General features: G+C 38.5%; 1 protein-coding gene across 1 annotated transcript in view; it reads right to left on the bottom strand.

Annotated features, from left to right (window-relative positions):
- Nucleotides 1-19628, bottom strand: part of ABCB1 (ATP binding cassette subfamily B member 1) — a 125883-nt gene that overhangs the window by 64282 nt on the left and 41973 nt on the right. The window contains exons 7-9 of the mRNA XM_032402254.1: nucleotides 19149-19320; nucleotides 10401-10525; nucleotides 3422-3593 (exon numbers count right to left, since the gene is read on the bottom strand). Of these exons, the coding sequence (XP_032258145.1) occupies nucleotides 3422-3593; nucleotides 10401-10525; nucleotides 19149-19320 (469 nt within the window). The remainder of the gene's footprint in view (nucleotides 1-3421; nucleotides 3594-10400; nucleotides 10526-19148; nucleotides 19321-19628) is intronic.

Below are 19628 nucleotides of genomic sequence, written 5' to 3'. Positions count from 1 at the left end.
GATCCGGCATCGTACTAATGTCCGTATTGAGTAGGTCCCTGGCAGTCAGTACTACCTCTTGTTCTTTTTGTTGAGGTGATTTTTTCCATCTTGTCATTTTGTCCAGAGGAGAATAGATTAATGAGAGAACAAAATGCTAACAGGGTAACAACGTCCCCAGACAATATCCTCTAAACAAATCAGAAAAGACCTGAAGCAGGGGGAAAAGAAAGGGAAAGAGAGAAAAAAGAAAAAGAAAAAGATAAAGATAAAAACAAAAACAGAACAAAACAAAAAACAGAATATGATCAAATATGATCAGGCTGGTATATAGATCAGTGGCACACACTAGATTTTGGGTGTATTTTGGTCTGTTAGAAGAAAGTGCCTCCCAAAATTTTAAAGAAAGAAAAACTTATATATGTACAAAAATAAGGGTTGATACGATGAAGGGATGGAATATGACTGTAAAGATGGAAATTATAGGGGCACCTGGGTGGCTCAGTCGTTAAGCGTCTGCCTTCGGCTCAGGTCATGATCCCAGGGTCCTGGGATCGAGCCCCGCATCGGGCTCCCTGCTCCGCGGGAGGCCTGCTTCTCCCTCTCCCACTCCCCGTGCTTGTGTTCCCTCTCTCGCTGTCTCTCTCTCTGTCAAACAAATAAATAAAATCTTTAAAAAAAAAAAAAAAGATGGAAATTATAAAAAATTTTATAAAAGGAATTGATAAGTTCTTTGAAAAAAGAAAGAAGAGGATTTAAAAAAAAAGAAAAAGAAAGGGAGAGAATGTGATCAGGCAGGGGAGTAGAAAAAAACCATACACTAGAGATTTAGGGTATATTTTGATCTGTTAGAAGAAACTATCTCAAAATTTTAAAGAGAGAACAACTTATATATATATGCCAAAAATATGGGTAACTACTATGAAGGGATAGAATATGACTCTAAAAATGAAAAATAAAAATGTTTTTTAAAAAAGGGATTAATAAGATGTTGGTTGAAAAAGGGAAAAAGAAAAATTCAAAAAAAAAAAAATACAGTTAAAAAAAAAATTAGCTTTGAAAGACTACAGAATCATGGTAAAAAAGCCATGGATTCTATGTGCAGTATTCCCCTAGCACTGGAGTTCTGCCGTTCTCATTGATCGGTAAACTTGGTCTTGGCTGGCTGTTCTCGCTGATCTTCTGGGAGAGGGGCCTGTTGCCGTGGTTCCCAAATGTCTTTGCTGGAGGCGGAATTGCCCGCCCTTGCCCGGTCCGGGCTAAGTAATCTGCTCGGGTTTGCTCTTGGGAGCTTTTGTTCCCTGCAAGCTTTCCGTACAGCTTTGGAGGCGGAAAGTGAAAATGGCGGCCTCCCAATCTCCACCTCGGAGGAGCCGAGAACTCGGGGCCCCACTCCTCAGTGAGCCCCCAGAGAAAAGCGGTCAGTCACCCCCATCTCCCCGGTCTCCGGCCGCACTCCGTGTTCACCCGGCCTGTGACTGAGCATTTCTATCTCTGGCACCCGACCCCGTGTGGAGTCTCCAAATCCAGCAGATCCCTGTGGTGCGCTCCCGAGCCGCTCCTCCCAGGGGAGGAAGGGGAGTCTCCCCGGATCTGCTGCTTTTTGGGTCCCTGCTGGAAGAGCAGTGGCCCGACTGTGCTGCGGATCACGGTTTATGGCAACCCCGAGCTGAGAGCCCGCGCCTCAGCTCCGTCTCTGCAGCCAGCTTCCCTCTTCCGATACCTGGGAGCTCTGCCGCACTCAGGCACCCCCGGTCTTTCTGTGACCCCAAGGGTCCTGAGACCACACTGTCCCACGAGGGTTCCACTCCCCGCTCAGCCACTGGAGCGACATCCCTCAGTGGAGCCGACTTCTAAAAGTTCCGATTTTGTGCTCCGCGGCTCTATCACTTGCCAGAAGCGGCCGATGGAGGCCCCTCCCCTGCCGTCTATCCTCCCGAATATCGCCTCGGATTCACTTTTCCGCACGTCCTACCTTCCAGAAAGTGGTCGCTTTTCTGTTCAGAGAGTTGTTGCTATTCTTTTCTTCGATCTCCTGTTGAGTTTGTAGGTGTTCAGAATGGTTTGATCCCTATCCAGCTGAATTCCTGAGACCAGACGAAATCCAGTTCTCCTACTCCTCCACCATCTTGCTCCGCCCCTAGGGCATTATTCTTGATCAGGTTGTCTTTCCTTCTACCAGACTGTGTTCTCTTTGAGGTCTGATAAACAGGTTTTGTTTTTTTCATTTTGCCCAACTTAAATTGTTCAGGGTTACAGAGAACTAATATCACTATTAATTTCTTTCTAAATCACACAGGAATTACCCAATAATTTACACAGAAGAAATTTTGCTAAGTGATTCTGTATTCATTTCCTCAGTTAGAACTTACAACTACACTAAAGTTATTGCAAATTATTCCTGCCATTTCCATTTGGCAAAAGAGGTAGCAGAAACTTGAAAAGTCTATGTGGCCACCCCAAATCATATAGTTAATACGTGGCTGGAATTTGATTCAAGTCAGCCTGATTTCAAATCCCATGCTCTTACTCATATTCTGCATGCTTCCAGTTTATGAGGCAGTTCTGAGATCAGTGAAAACAAGATTTTAAACAGCATATCTACATCACAATTAAGTAGAACACATTTCTTATTACAACCTAGGTTCACCAATAGCATTACTACCCTAATAAAAACTTTTTGGTAAATGCCATTCTTAACTAAATAGCCTTGCACATTTTGGATGACACAATTATTATATCCACATTACAAATCTGGTTCCTGAGAAAGGGAACTGTTTTAAGGGACTCAACAAAATTCTGTCACCAACAATATACTTGTGCTTATTAGCCTATGAAAAAGGAACTGAGTGACCCTTCTAACAGTATGTACTTTATTAGATCACAATACAGATTGGGCTTTGTTTATGAACTATTTCACCACTTTGAAATAAAAGAGGATAGCTCAAATGGCAAGCTTTCTGGTTTTGTACAAAGTTCTATAAGGCCAAGAACCTCCAAATAGAATATTCTTTAAGGAAGAGTAACAATTAATACTTCCATAACTTTGCAAGGTGGACTAGCTGTCATTCAAAAGAATTTGAAAAATAGTTAAATGGTGTATTTTGTCATTTGTCATTGTGAATAGTCAACCAGAAAATAAAAATAAAATGTTTAGCATTGAACCTGCCACAAAGAAATGATCTCAACAAATGAGATTTCATGCTATAGGGATTAGTGATGTTAATATTATTTAGGCTTCAAGACAAACTGTGCAAGGGATCTGCAAAGAAGACGCTCAATACATCTAATTTCCTTTCCACTTTTTAATCTAGTAGCACATGGCTCTTTGTATTATTCAATAGTTCTTCAATACCTATTCTCTAACATCACTCCAGCCAACACCACTCAACTTCATTGGAATTTTTACGAGAGACTCATTTCTTAAAATAACACCACTTACGGTGAGTACTTGTCCAATAGAATATTCATGGGAGAGGACCAAGGTGGTCCCATACCAGAATGCCAGAGCATATGATGCATAGATCAGCAGGAAAGCAGCACCAATAGAAATGTTGGCTGTGATAGCTTTCTTTATCCCAATTCTCTTAGCTTCTTCTAAATTTTTGTTGTACCTGGGAGAAGTAACAAAAACTATCACATATACTCATAAATCATATGAAATGAGCCGAGATAGCATGATGGTTATTAAGTACTTAGAATGTGCCCAACCCTGTTGTAGGTGCTTACCGCGCATTTTCTCCTTTTGTTCATACATTGACCCTGTGGTGTTAGCACTGTTTTAATCCCTTCTTGTAGATGAGTAAACTGAGGCTTACTTCTCTACAGAGATTAAATAATTTGGGGAAAGTATTCTAAAGCTTCTTCTCTGGCCTTAACAATAATGAAATACATGAAATAATGTTTAGTAAACTTCCAGAACTTGCACTGTTTTGTAGGCAAGACAAAAAGAAGCCACGAAAATATCCGTGTTTTCCCTTTAAAATCTGCATGCCTTTTAAGTTTAATAATAAAAAGCAGATATAAGGCTAAAAAGTTCTCAACACAAGTCTTTTTTTTTTTTTAAAGATTTTATTTATTTATTTATTGGAGAGCGAGTGAGAGAGAAACAGCATGAGAGAGGAGAGGGTCAGAGGGAGAAGCAGGCTCCCCGCTGAGCCGGGAGCCCGATGTGGGACTCGATCCCAGGACCCTGGGATCATGACCTGAGCCGAAGGCAGTCGCTTAACCAACTGAGCCACCCAGGCGCCCACAAGTAAAGTCTTTAAACCACTGAATGTTTAAGGAAACGTTAAGGAAGATTCTTTTTCTTTTTCTTTTCTTTCTTTCTTCTTTTTTTTTTTAATGTGGGCCCCATTAGCTTATCTCTGTATCTCTTAAGAAGAATCTTCATAGGGGCGCCTGGGTGGCTCAGTCGTTAAGCGTCTGCCTTCAGCTCAGGTCGTGATCCCGGGGTCCTGGGATCGAGCCCCGCATCGGGCTCCCTGCTCCGTGGGAAGCCTGCTTCTCCCTCTCCCACTCCCCCTGCTTGTGTTCCCTCTCTCACTGTGTCTCTCTCTGTCAAATAAATAAATAAAATCTTAAAAAAAAAAAAAAGAAGAATCTTCATAAATATAGAATTGAGGTAAAATTATTAGAGAAATAGAACAGATTATAATTGAGTCTTAAACTCTTTATCCTCTTAATCACATCTCCCTGGAACTTAGAACATTACCTTGCAGAAAGAAAAAGTTCATAACTGTAGAAAGAACTTACTTCCATATAAAATTAATATTTTGAGGTCTTCGACCCATAAAAGCATGACTATACAAATATGTAGTATTATATTAATTTTCTTTGGAAGAATCCCCCCCCACCCCAGTTGGAATGTACAGCAGAGATCAAGTTCTGCTCAGGTAAAAGTATGCGTTCCCTCTTGCCTTCGTGATTTTTTTTAACTAGCTGCTTTACCAGTTCAAAGCCTACCAAATGAAACTTACATGACTCCTATATCCACTAAAGGCCAAATTCAAACAGAACTTTAGAGTGATAAAATAGTAACATACTATTAGAGTTTCTCTCTGCAAAAATGTGTGTCCCTAACTTGCCAGTTATAATCTTAGTGCAAAAAAATTATTTTTGAGTAACGTGTTTCAATGGTTGATCTATTTCCCACTTTTTGAGTTGACCTGAGGCAAAAGGTATTAGGAGGCATCCACAACACATAATTACAAATAAGGAACTTTAATGCATATGACTCACACCTTTATTGTTACTTTCTATCAGTTCTTGCTTACCTAGACTAATGCAGAACTCACTTCACTGATATGTTGTTATACCATGCAGCCAGAAGAAACATTTTCAGAAGAAGCAGCAACAAGGAAGAAAATCATTTAGATACGAGAAAAGATAAATGAAAAAAGGAAGAGGGTAAGGAGGAAAGAGACATCAACAATACTACTTTTACACAGGCTTTTTGATTGGTGTTTTGATAAAAAATACCACACTACAAAATCACCAATTAAAACCACCTACTCATTAAAAGCATTAGTATAAGAATGGTAATTAAAGTCACAGTTCCTAAAATGGATTAAAGATACATAACAAAAACAGTGATGTTTTTAAAAAATTCTTCTTAAATATTATGAAAATATTTATCAGTGACACAAACAACCACTTACAAGAGCAAGAAACAATTTTAGTTAGGCAGAAAAATCAATACTAAGCGGTAAGACACACACAAGAGAGAAAAATATCATTTTAAAATTAAGGAGAATAAAGCTATTCTTATACTACGGAATTGAATTCATTCTAAATTCTGGTTAAATTTCCATTCCAAGAGAGCCATCTTCCTCCTGCACCTGTTAATTGGAAGAGAAAGTCAGACTAAGACCTTAATTACTTGTCCATGCAAAAGCAGAGAAAGGAAGGGAAAGAACTAAAAAGAAAACTGAAGATTACATTTGGCCTACGAATAGTTTTAGCAATCCTACTTCCAAATTACATCTGAAATCTAGATAGCTGTCTCCCCTCTCCTGCCTGCAGTCCACATCAGGGCACCATAAGCCTTTTCACCCAGGCTACAACAGCCTTTCCACTGGTCTCCCTGCCTCCAATCTTTAACTCCTCTCCTCATTCACCAAACCAATTACAGGCAGAGAAATAATCTTAAAACATAATGTGGATACTCCTTCCTTTGTTTAAGACCCTCAACCTCCTGTGCCCTTGGAGTCAAATCTTAACTCCTCCATGGCCCCCACCACCTTCAACTGCCTCTCTTCTCCATCTCCCCTCACTCAACAGAGCTCCAGGCATACAAGCCTTACGGTATCTTCTAGACCACACCAATGTTTGCCACCTCGGGAAATGTGGAAGACTCTTCTATCCCTACTCCCACCAGGGTAGGCGTTTCCTCATCCTTCAAGTCTCAGCCTAGATGAAACCTCCTCAGAGAGCCCTCCCCTGACTGCCGTAAAGTAAAATTAATTATTGAAAACCCAGAGCGTAGCATGTACGTGTGGTAGACCCTGGCTCTGTCTGTTGAATGAATGAACTTTCAAGAAATGGCCAACCTGGAAAGAAAATGAGGCGAGCATGTTGTAGTCCCAAATCTGCTCTTGATTTAAAGGCAAAACTAATTTCCAATTCACCAGGGGAGAATATCCTTTCAAAGACACATCCCAATAACTAATCTCTTCTGAAGAAATGATGCAACACAGAAAATGCATCTCTGAATAGAGTTGTGTGCGCCCATGTGCTTATTCTTATAATAAAAATTTGATCCCCATCTTCTTTAGGAAAAATAAAACTCAATTCATTTAAACTTTTCCTGAACTAAAATGATCAGATTTATCTGAGTTCTGAAGACCAGACTTAACTCCCACGATGTCTTTTCCCTCCTTACTAATGTTATATTCCATACATAATTATAATTTTTATTGCTAATAATATTCCCTCTTAAAAATGATCATATTCATCAAATTTAGGATGTCATTAATTGGGAGAAGTTAGTGTTATTCTGTTATTTTTTGTAGGATTAAGGAGTTTAGTAGGATAATCAATCTACAGCTGGGATCCAAAGGACTACGGCCTCAGTATAATAAGCACACGCCCCAGGGAGAGTGACAGCAGGGAAACTCGTGTGTCTCAACCCTGGCATCAAGTAAAGGGAGGAAAAAACAACTCCCTGAGAATCTGAACCACAGACAATACGCATGCAGGTCTGAACTCCTAGACAAAGAATTCACGTAAGGTGGTCTTAGGTTAATACCATCCCCAGTGAATGGCACAAGCAAACACAAATCCTGCCTGTAAGGACTGACTTCAATCCAGATCCACAGCAATTATAAGATGGCACTGATTGTAGAATTTATCTTAATTTCAGCATTGTGAGAGAAAAATGTGCATGTTAGAATCAATGCAGTTCTATTTATTATCATTCATTGCTGGTTTCACAGCAATTTTCTCTGAATTGTGATCAGATGCCCAGAGATCTCACTGAGCCTTGTTAGTCTGCAGAGTCTACTGGAATTTCTGTGCGTACGATCATATCATCTGTGAATAATGACAATTTTGCTTCTTGTTTTCCAACCGTTCTAGCTTTTATTTCTTTTTTGTTTTGTTTTTATTATTCTTACTCTTACCTGTTTTGTTGGTGTTATTATCTAGTACCAGTTCAACACTAAGTAGAAATAATGCCAGCAGATATATCTGTTTCATTCAGTATTTTAAGGAATGCTTTGCACATTGCACCATTAAGTATGATGTTTCCTTATGTATCTCTGGTATATACTCTATATTAAGAAAATTAATTCTTACTCCTAGTTTTGAGTAAATCATATGTATTTAATGTTTCCCCCCCACCCATCAATACAAAACGTCTCTTCCTTTCAATCTGTTAATGTGCTTAATTATATTAATAGATTTCCTAATGCTAAGCCATCTTTGCACTCATGGGATAAAGCTAATAAGTTCAAGATTTTTTTTAATCTGATATTTTTCACATGGATTTGTTTAGCTAATAATTTATGTAGACCTTCTGCATCTATGTTTTAAGTGAATTTGCTTTATAATTTTCCTTTCTCATATATCTGCCTGATTGTGGCTTCAAAGTTACACTGGCCTCATAAAATGAATTCACAACTTTCAATATATTTTTTTCTCATTCTCTGAAACAATTTCTATAACATAGGATTATCTCTTTCTTCAAGTTTTGGGAGAACTTGTCTGTAAAATTATCTGGACTCTCTGGGTTTTGCTGTGTATATAAGGGCAGAAGGTGGATATTTTTAACTTTGGATTTAATTCCTTTAACAATTGTAGGTCTACTCAAGTTTTCTTCCCCCTAAGTGAGAGTTTTAGCCTATATTTTTCTAGGATATTGTCTATTTCATCAGCGTTTTAAAATTTATTGGTATAAAGCTGTACTTTTTTTAAAATAAAATTTTTTTATCTGTAGCAATTTTTCCTTATTTATTCTTTTTTAATTCTTGATTAAATTTGCAAATACTTGGTTATTTATTAGTCTTTTTGAAGAATTAGTTTATGGATTTGTCAAGCTTCTGCTTTCTTACATTTATTTTCTATTCTGTTAATTTTTGCTACTTATTATTCCCTCCTTATACTTCTTTTACTCTGTTGTTCTTTTTCTAAGTTCTTAATTTGGGTGCTTAATTAATTTTCAGCAAGTTTTCATTTCTTCAACTGGACACCCTAGTGGTTTCATTGGACTAAGATTCATTTTTAATGTGAAATCTTGTTTTGGGGAGAGAGCACTCCCTCGTTCACAGAGTTTAATAAATTCAGGCCCTAAGTGCACCTGAGGGTGAGGCCTGAGATTTTGATTTCTATAAGGAGATGCTCTCCCCCAGCTCAGAAACTAGGCAGAAGCAGAAAAGTTTTATTTGTCTCCTTGTGTTGGTGGACGTATTCTTTCTCTGGTCCACCTTTCCACTGAGAAAAACTGCAAAAGAATCTGAGTTCAAAACTTCATTCTCTGTTTGCTGAAACATAAACTATTCAGAGAAGACTTTTCTGAATCATCTAAATAGTACCCCCCTGACTTTAAAAGACTGTTTATATCCCCAAATAATATTTACCCAACTGGTATAGTAGTTTGTTATTTGCGGTTGTCTTTAGCCTTCCCCTCCCCTTGAAAGAATTTAACTTCCAAAGAGGAAGGGTTGTATTTGATTGGATGCTTGCCTGATCATTAAGCAAGATTTCCCATTTTATTAGTCAGACATATTTTTTTTTTTTTTTTAAATATTTTATTTATTTATTTGAGACAGAGAGAATGAGAGAGACAGAGCACATGAGAGGGGGGAGGGTCAGAGGGAGAAGCAGGCTCCCTGCCGAGCAGGGAGCCCGATGCGGGACTCGATCCAGGGACTCCAGGATCATGACCTGAGCCGAAGGCAGTCGCTTAACCAACTGAGCCACCCAGGCGCCCTAGTCAGACATATTTTAAGCAAAAGCAAAGAATTGAGAGAGAACATAGTTATTACTCTCCTTTAAACTATGGTGCTTAGCCATCAAATTATTCTCAGAGGACATCTTTGTGGGTATGAAATAAATCATATGAACAAAAGTATACTAAAAATGCACAGGTACAGTATAAAAAATAATTATGCAGTGCACACCCATGTCAGCACAACTGAGGTCAAGAAACAAAATACTACACCACAACTACAGAAACCCCCGCTATGTGTCTCACTCTTATTACCCACGCCTCTTCTCCCCCAGGAGTAACTATCATTCTGACTTATCAAAATTCCCTTGTTTTCCTTATGGCTCTACCAACAATGTATAATGTTCCAAAAAAATACAGTTTAGTATTTCCTAATATCCAAATACTCATACATTCGTAACATTAAAATACTATATCAGATTATAACATATATTCAATTGTAACATATATTCAATAGAGTCTGTCACTGTTCAGAAATCAGTGGATCTGATGCATATTATACACTGCAATAAATTTACCATCTACACTCTCAGAAATCTAATAAAAGGGGACAGTTATAAAAAAAATACTAAACAGCACATAATAAAGATTTTGAAATTTTGTACAAATGTGCTTTTCAGTTATATTTTTATCTTCCAAATCATGGAGCATAACCCAATTGATGAGGAGCCCCAGCAAGAGGGGAAACAAACCACAGATTAAAATGTATCCCTAGATCTTATACAAAATACTCATTTAGTCTTAGAGAATGAAGAATTGACTTAATGGGGAAAAATTATCATCAGTTATAAAATATGTTTCAGCCTTAAGAAACTATTTTATTGTCACTACCCACCTAGAACATTCTAGAAAATGTTTTGGATTAGCAGATATAAGAAGAGTACAACTAAAATTACAACTTTTCCAGAATATGAAGGGCATATACAATGAAACAATTTAAAATTACTAGCAACTTAAAATAAAAAACTCAAACCTTTCAAGTTCTTTCTTTTGTCCTCCAAAGGCAATCACAGTTCTGATTGCCGCTAAGACCTCTTCAGCTACTGCTCCAGCTTTTGCATATGCCAACAGTTCTTTATCAGTAAATGAAGACAGTATCTGTTTAAAAATGCAATTTCAGATCATTTAAAATTTTTTACAAAGTTAATTTTATCTTTTGTGAAATAAAAATAAATATATACACCAATGATCCGTGTATGCTAATGTATCTATAGAATAAATTTGATTTTGGTCATGATGTTCTGTTTTTAAGTATATATATGTATATATTCACGCTGTTAGCCACTTCAAATTCTTTTTGGACTGAGATGGTATACAATAATTTAAAATTCTTATTTTTTCACCAATTCTCATGGATCCTCATCTAAATAAATAAAACTGGGACTTTGGGGAGATCTTAAATTTCAGAAAAGGAGGTATATACTATAATCATAAACAAAATGAGGAAAAAAAGGCATTAATTACATCAAGGAAAGACGGTATGAGCTGAACACAGCAATTGCTAATTGTCCTCTGGATCAGCAGTGTCAAGGCGGGAGACCAGAAAAATGCAGAGGACCAAGCACCATGTGGTCCCTGGATTTCAAGGTTTTCCTGAGGCCAGGGGAAAGAGAGTGTTCCCCTTTGCTGGAGCTCCTGAGCAAAACAATATACTCAGCCACCAGGGAGGTCTTTATTTCATGCATGCTCTTTGATCCTTCTGATTGGTTCCTGAGTGTTTATTCTGTGGAACAGTACAGTGTAGATTATATACACAGGATCTCATTTACTCTTCTCAGCTGCACAGTGAGGTAGATATTATTTTCCCTACTTTACATATGAGGAAATGAAGGGGTGAAAAAGTTAAAGTAATTTGATACTAAGTGAAATATCTAAGATTCAAGGGTGGGTCCATATGGCTGCAAAGCCTGAATTAACAGACAGGAAGGAGCGCAAACCTCTCTCTATCTGCAACCACGCACTGACATATGACCTGGGCTCCCAGAGGACCCTGTTGTGAAAATGGGATCAACTAGCATGTGCAGAGGACGATGTTACTATTTGTACCTGGAATGCCTATGTAGTCAGCCACCGAAGGGTTACATGCAAGCAATTGATAATGAAGTTCTAATTAAACAGCATTACACTCTTTCAATAAGTAATTCCGAAGGATTTGCGTACTCATTTATACAAGTAGTATCAGTAAAAAGCTCAAAGTTGTTTTGATTTTAACAGTGCACTTCTTTTGCTGCATGTGAATGTAAAAGGAGATGTGATAGATTTAAGAATGAAACTGATGCTGCTGAGTTAACAAATACATGACTACTCTGTGAGGAAATTGTGGTTAATTTGACTGACTTATGAGCCTGTTTTGCAGAGGTTGACAGACGATTGGTAAGACCAGCTGAGACGAGAGCAAATCAAGGAAGAATTCTTGCGGGGGCGCAAAAGGGATCAAGAGTGAAAAAAAAGGAACCTCTTTGATGATGCACCCCACGGTCTCCCCACCTCCACCCCCGTCCTTCTTATGCTGACATTTAATGAACATGTGTCCCATGAGAAGGCATGATTCCTGAATGCACACACTTGGAAAGGAGGACACTTCCTTTTTTCCCTAGGTCCAATCACCTTATTCCATTCAACCTACACACCCTGAGACATCTTAACCCCTTATCCTTAAATACACCCCACAGTAACCCTTCAGGGAGGCAGAATTGAGAAATTTTCTCTCACCTCCTTGTTTGGCGTCCTGTAATAAAACCCTTTCTCTCTGCCACAAAAGCGGTGTCCGTGTTTGGCATGCAGCCCATCAGGCAACAGACCCTTGTCCCGTAACAAGAATGCGTGGGTGAAGGCAAGTGAACATCCATTAACCATGTTCTATGTGCAGATACGGTGCCGCATGTACCCATCTTCTTTGGTACCCAAAGCAATAACCCACTTACACACTAGACCTTCCTGACGTCTCAAAGCAACTAAAAGGAAGCAGAATTTGCCACCCAAAACGTGCTCCTTTGGCATATTATTTTCATGGACTGAAGGTTTAGATCTGTTTTAATTTATGGTTAGTTTCAGTACATCTTCTACCCTCCTCTCTTTCTCCTCTTCCTTTGAGACTCCACTGGTGACAAATGTTGGCATTTCTGTTATTGTCCCACAGATCCCTGAAGCTCTTTTCATTTTCTCTCTGTTTCCGAGGTCAGTGAATTCCACTGTTCTCTCTCCAGGTACAGATTCTCCACTCAGGGAGACTGAGACAGTCCACCGTGACCCCTAGTTTTGCTGTTGTATCTTTCCATTTTCTCATTTCATTTCATCCTGTTTTTTTTAAAGACTTTATTTATTTGTTTGAGAGAGAGAGAATGAGAGAGAGAGAGAGCACATGAGAGGGGGGAGGGTCAGAGGGAGAAGCAGCCGCTGAGCCGGGAGCCCGATGTGAGACTCGATCCTGGGTCTCCAGGATCATGACCTGAGCCGAAGGCAGCCATTTAACCGACTGAGCTACCCAGGCACCCTCATTTCATCCTGTTTTTAGATCTTCTACTCCATTGCTGATATTGCCCAGTTTTTCTTATATTTTGAGAGAATTTGTAATTGATTAGTGAAACATTTTTATGGTGGCCATTTCAAAATCCATGTCCAATAAATCTAATATTTGACTTATCTCAGTGTCAGTTCATTGTTTTTTGTTTTTTTGTTTTTTTTCTCATTCAAGTTGTGATTTTCTTGGTTCTTCGTATGACAAGTGACTTTTTATTGTATCCTGGACATTTTGTCTGGTATGCTAGGAGAAAGGGTCCTATTTAAATCCTGAATTTTAGCAAGCCGTCACCTTGTGTGGGCTTAGTTTGAAATTCCTGGCCTACTTGTGTGACCTGTGGTTCCAGTGGCAGTTTCCTATTCAGAGCCTTTGTGCATTATTTTGGTTAGCATGGTTTATCTTGAGATGCAAGTACTCTTAACAGCCTCTGTTTCTGCTACCTGAGGGAGTGGAAATGGATTCTAAAAGGTCAGCCTACCAGCTATCTCTCGGTGGAGGCAGTGTGTGGGGGTTTCCCCTGCCTGTGCCCTCTGGCTGCCCCAGTGTCTCTGGGTGGAAGACACCAGTCACCAGCATACTGGTCTAAAGCTGCTTACTGGGAAAGGAAGCTTACTGTGACTGGGTCCCTTCTTGTTCTTCCTTCTTGCCCCTGTTAGAGAGAAGAGCCAAAGGGTCACAGGGACAAAGAAGCTTCCCAGGCTGGGCCACATTTCTTTTTTAACATGGCTGCTAACCAGAGAACTTGGGAAATTAGTCTGAAATCATAACAAAACTTTATGGCAGAATGACGATTAAAACTTAGGTCTCCAGCAATAAGCCCACAGCTCCATTTATGAAATAAATAGTATCCGAAGCAATGCATAGTTATTAAAAGATTAACTTTCTGTCTGTTTTCCTAACTTAACTAGAACAGACATCAATGCATATTAAACAGTTCTTCAATAAATACTGACATGAAGAGTAAACAGAAAAACTGATTAGCACATAAGCTTTTGCCAAGTATTTCAGCTGACCAATAGAGAAATGCATTTTAACCACCTAGAATATCATTTACACACTGCTACTCTCAGTAACAAATTAACAGAGTCCTCAGAACTTCAATTTCTTCCTGTGCTAAATAAGATAATACCTATACTTCAGAAGGATAATATGTACTTTCCTGACATAGTAGATGTTCAATAAATGGTAGTTATTGTTTGTAATATCAAAATAATATCCATCCTACAGGGTAAAATTTTTACAACTTCTTAGTATTTACCATCTTATTTATTTTGTGTTAGGCTTGACTTTGGTTGGCCTACCAGTATCTTATATGCTTTTGCCAAATGAATTTGTTGTGCTTTCTCTAAGTTGTGGTGAACCCAACAGAAATTACAAACTGGACCAATCTCTACCACCACCCACTCTTACATCAAATCAGTTTAAAATGAACACCATACCCAGCCTTGAAAGGGAAAATAAGTTTTACAAGATCATCAGAGGCCTGTGTGCAGAGGTGGGGAGGGCCAATGATACTGTTTTGCCTTCGTGATTGGGAGAAAAAACTGCAGGCTTGGATTTGCATGCATAGGGGACTAGAAAGTATCTATGTTTTGAAAATTATTTTCATACCAATGGATTTAAATATGTTAAACATTAGAGAACTATTTATAACACTGACACAACTGTTAAATCAATTTACAAATTAAACAAAACCTAAAAAACATTAAAATCAATAATGTTAGCTGAATGGGACATATGTGTTGTTTAGTGAACTTGAATCTTTGTGAATATGGAATTTTCTACAAAGTACACAGCTCTTTAAGAGTTGAGTGTGCCTTGGGGCCCCTGGATGGCTCAGTCAGTTAAGTGTCTGCCTTTGGCTCAGGTCATGATCCCCGAGTCCTGGGATCGAGCCCCATGTGCCCCTCCCCTGGTTGTGCTTTTCCTCTCTTGCTTGCCTCCCCACCTCAAGTAAATAAATAAAATCTTAAAAAAAAAAAAAAGAGTTGAGCATGCCTTTTATATGAAGTCAGGGGATGAGATGTGAGAGCTACTTCTTTCTAGCTTATCCCTTTCTCAAATAACCACATGGTACAGGACAGCATGGAGTCCTGGCAGGGGTAGGACTTAGTGAGGTTACAGCCACTTATTCCCACTGATTTGAACAAATTGAGGTGCTCCTACAGGTTCAGGACAATTTAGACCATGTTCTCAGGGAGGACCTGACGGACCTGACCAGCTGAGGACGGGGCTTTGCTGCAGTTTTCCTGGACATTTTCCTAAGTAGCTTATTTTAACAAATAAATCAAAGCACACCTAGCTAAAAGTCCAAATAGCCCCCACTATGAGCAAGGAGGAACTCTGCAGAGGACTGACCTATGGGAAAGAACAGCCAAAACATAACAGCCGAGTGCGCACAGCATACACCACAAACACTTCCTAATGCACCAGACCCTGGACAGTGTATGACACCTTCTTAATATAGCATTACTCTCAGGAACAGGAAACCTATAAAATGACAAGATAGAAGAATTCTCCTCAAAAGAAAGATCAAAAAAGAAAGAAAGAAAGAATGAAAGAAAGATCAAGAAGAAATCAGAACCAGGGATTTTCTCAAAACCAATGTAAGTAATATATCTGAGCAAGAATTTAGAACAATAGTCATAAGAATACTAGCTGGGCTTGAAAGAAGTATAGAAGACACGAGAGAAACCTTGCTGCAGAGATAAAAGACCTAAAAACTATTCAGGCCAAAATAAAAAATGCTATAATAAAGATTAGAGCATAAACAAATGATATAGAAATTAAAAAAAGAACAGTAGAACAGATCAATGAAACTAGGAGCTGGTTCTTTGAAAGAATTAACAAAATTGATAAACTCCAGTTAGACTATCAAAAAGAAAAGAGAAAGGACCCAAACAAATAAAATTACAAAGAAAGAAGAGAGATCACAACCAACACCACAGAAATACAAACAATTATAAAAGAATATTATGAGCACTTATATGCCAACAAATTGGGCAATCTGGAAGAAATGGAAAAATTCCTAGAAACATATCAACTACCAAAACTGAAACAGGAAGAAATAGAAAACTTGAACAGACCCATAACCACCAAAGAAATTGAAGCAGTAATCAAAAATCCCCCAACAAACAGGAGTCCAGGGCCAGATGGCTTCCCAGGGGAATTCTACCAAATATTTAAAGAAGAGTTGGGGTGCCTGGGTGGCTCAGTTGGTTAAGCAACTGCCTTCGGCTCAGGTCATGGTCCTGGAGTCCTGGGATCGAGTCCCGCATCGGGCTCCCTGCTCAGTGGGGAGTCTGCTTCTCCCTCTGACCCTCTCTCCTCTCATGTTCTCTCTCACTCTCTCTCTCGCAAATAAATAAATAAAATCTTTAAAAAAGAAAAAAAATAAAATAAAGAAGAGTTAATATCTGTCCTTCTGAAACTGTTCCAAAATAATAGAAATGGAAGGAAAACTTCCAAACTCATTCTATGAGGCCAGCATTACCTTGATTCCGAAACCAGACAAAGATCCCACTAAAAAGGAGAATTACAGACCAATATCCCCAATGAACATGGATACAAGAATTCTCAACAAGATATTAGCAAATTGAATTCAACAGTACATTGAAAGAATTATTCACCACCATCAAGTGGGATTTATTCCTGGGCTTCAGGGAAGTTTCAATATCCGCAAATCAATCAATATAATACACCACATTAATAAAAGAAAGGATCCTTTCAATAGATGTAGAAAACACATTTGACAAAATACAACATCCTTTCTTGATAAAAACCCTCAGGAAAGTAGGGATTGAAGAACATGCCTCAACATCATAAAGGCCATATATGAAAGACCCACAGCTAATATCATCATCAACAGGGAAAAACTGAGCGCTTTTCTCCTAAGGTCAGGAACACAACAGGGATGTCCACTCTCATCACTGTTGTTCAACATAGTACTGGAAGTCCCAGCCGCAGCAATCAGACAGCAAAAAGAAACAAAAGGCATCCAAATCGGCAAGGAAGAAGTCAGACTTTCACTATTTGCAGAAGACATGATACTCTATGTAGAAAACCTAAAAGACTCCACCAAAAAATTGCTAGAACTTACACAAATTCAGCAAAGTTGCAGGATATAAAATCAACATACAGAAATCTGTTGCATTTCTTTACACAAATAGTGAAGCAGTAGAAAGAGAAATCAAGGAATCAATTCCATTTACAATTGCGCAAAAAAACCATAAGATACCTAGGAATAAACCTAACCAAAGAGGTAAAATATCTGTACACTGAAAACCATAGAACACTTACAAAAGAAATTGAAGAAGACACAAAGAAATGGAAAAACGTTCCATGCTCACGGATCAGAAGAACAAATATTGTTAAAATATCTATATTACCAAAAGCAATCTACACATTGAATGCAATCCTGATCAAAATACCAAAATACCACCAGCATTTTTTACAGAACTAGAACAAACAATCCTAAAATTTGTATGGAATCAGAAAAGACCCTGAGTAGCCAAAGGAAAGTTGAAAAAGAAAAGCAAAGCAGGAGGCATTATAATCCTAGACTTCAAGCTGTATTACAAAGCTGTAATCATCAAGACATATGGTACTGGCACAAAAACAGACACATAGATCAATGGAACAGAACAGAGAGCCCAGAAATGGACCCTCAACTCTAAGGTCAAGTAATCCTCAACAAAGTAGGAAAGAATGTCCAATGGGAAAAAGGCAGTCTCGTCAACAAATGGTGGTGGGAAAATTGGACAGCCACATGCAGAAGAATGAAACTGGACCATATTCTTACACCATACATAAAAATAGGCTCAAAATGGACGAAAGACCCAAATGTGAGACAGGAATCCATCAAAATCCTCAAGGAGAACACAGGCAGCAAACTGTTTGACCTCGGCTGCAGCAACTTCATATTCGACATGTCTCCAGAGGCAAGGGAAACAAAAGCAAAAATGAAGTACTGGGACTTCATCAAGATAAAAATCTTCTGCAAAGTGAAGGAAACAATCAACAAAACTAAAAGGCAACCAACGGAATGGGAGAAGACATTTACAAATGACATATCAGATAAAAGGCTAGTATCCAGAATCAATAAAGAACTCATGAAAATCAACACCCAAAAAATAAATAATCCAGTTAAGAAATGGGTAAAAGACATGAACAGACATTTCTCCAAAGAAGACATACAAATGGCTAAAAGACACATGAAAAAATACTCAGCATCACTCATCATCAGGGAAATACAAATCAAAGCCATAATGAGATACTACCGGTCGGAAGGGCTAAAATTAACAACTCAAGAAACAATAGACGTTGGTGAGGATGCAGAGAAAGGGGAACCCTCTTACACTGTTGGTGGGAACGCAAGCTGGTGCAGCCACTCTGGAAAATAGTATGGAGGTTCCTCAAAAAGTAAAAAAAATAGAACTACCCTACAACCCAGAAATTACACTACTAGGTGTGTACCCAAAGGGTACAAAAATACAGATTCGAAGGGGCATATGCACCCCAGTGTTTATAGAGCACTATCAACAATAGCCAAATTATAAAGAGCCCAAATGTCCATCTACTGATGAATGGATAAAGAAGAATTGGTGCGTTTGTGTGTGTGTGTGTGTGTGTGTGTGTGTGTGTATGTATATATATATATATGAATATTACTCGACTGCCAAAAAGAATGAAATCTTGCCATTTGCAATGACGTGGATAGAGCTAGAGTGTATTATGCTAAGCAAAATAAGTCAGTCAGAGAAAGACAAATATATGATTTCACTCATATATGGAATTTTAAAAACAAAATAAATGAATAAAGGGGAAGCGAAGGAAGAATAAAATAAAGAGAGAGAGGGAGACAAATCATAAGAGACTTAACTATAGAGAACAAACTAACAGTTGCTGGAGGGGAGGTAGGAGGGGGATGGGCTAAATGAGTGATGGGTATTAAGGAGGACACTTGTGATGAGCATTGGATATTATATGTAAGTGATGAATCACTAAATTCTACTCCTGAAACCAATACTACACTATATGTTAACTAACTTGAATTTAAATAAAAAAATAAATAATAAAATAAAATAAAACCAAGTATCAAGTATAGAGTCTAGGTCATCATGTGATATAAAAACAGACTTCCACCATGGCGGGGGGTGAAGTGGGCACAGTATAAAGTCTGGATTTACATGCCTTACCCACCTTTGCCCAGATAGCAGCTGACAGTCCAAGAACAGGACTGATGGCCAAAATCACAAGGGTTAGCTTCCAACCACGTGTAAATCCCACTATAAAACCGATGAAAAACGTTGCTATTGACTGGAAGAACATTCCAATTTTGTCACCAATTCCTTCATTGATTTTGGAGACATCACTAAAAGAACAGCAGTGTTAGAAATAAACATGAGAATTGTAAACAGAGAACTGAATCCATTCAGCTGTTGTGTTCTGAGTGTGGGACAATTAGTTTATATCCAGGATTTTGCTCAGAAACTTCCTCAGAAAATATCACATTGTTGCTCTCCCACACCACTCTCAGATGACTTTTTTGAGTCGGGCAGTTCTCCCTCATTCATTGCTAATCATGCAAGTCCCCTCATGCCCTGCCAGGGTAGTGGGTACCAAAGGATGTGTAAGACATAGTTGCTGCTCAGAAGGAATTCAGTCTCATAATAACTTCTG

The sequence above is a fragment of the Phoca vitulina genome, unplaced genomic scaffold (genome assembly GCF_004348235.1).
Source record: "Phoca vitulina isolate PV1807 unplaced genomic scaffold, GSC_HSeal_1.0 scaffold4, whole genome shotgun sequence".
Taxonomy (NCBI): Eukaryota; Metazoa; Chordata; class Mammalia; order Carnivora; family Phocidae; genus Phoca; species Phoca vitulina.
Note: the sequence above shows the minus strand (reverse complement) of the source record. Positions and strands in the feature narration are given on the sequence as shown.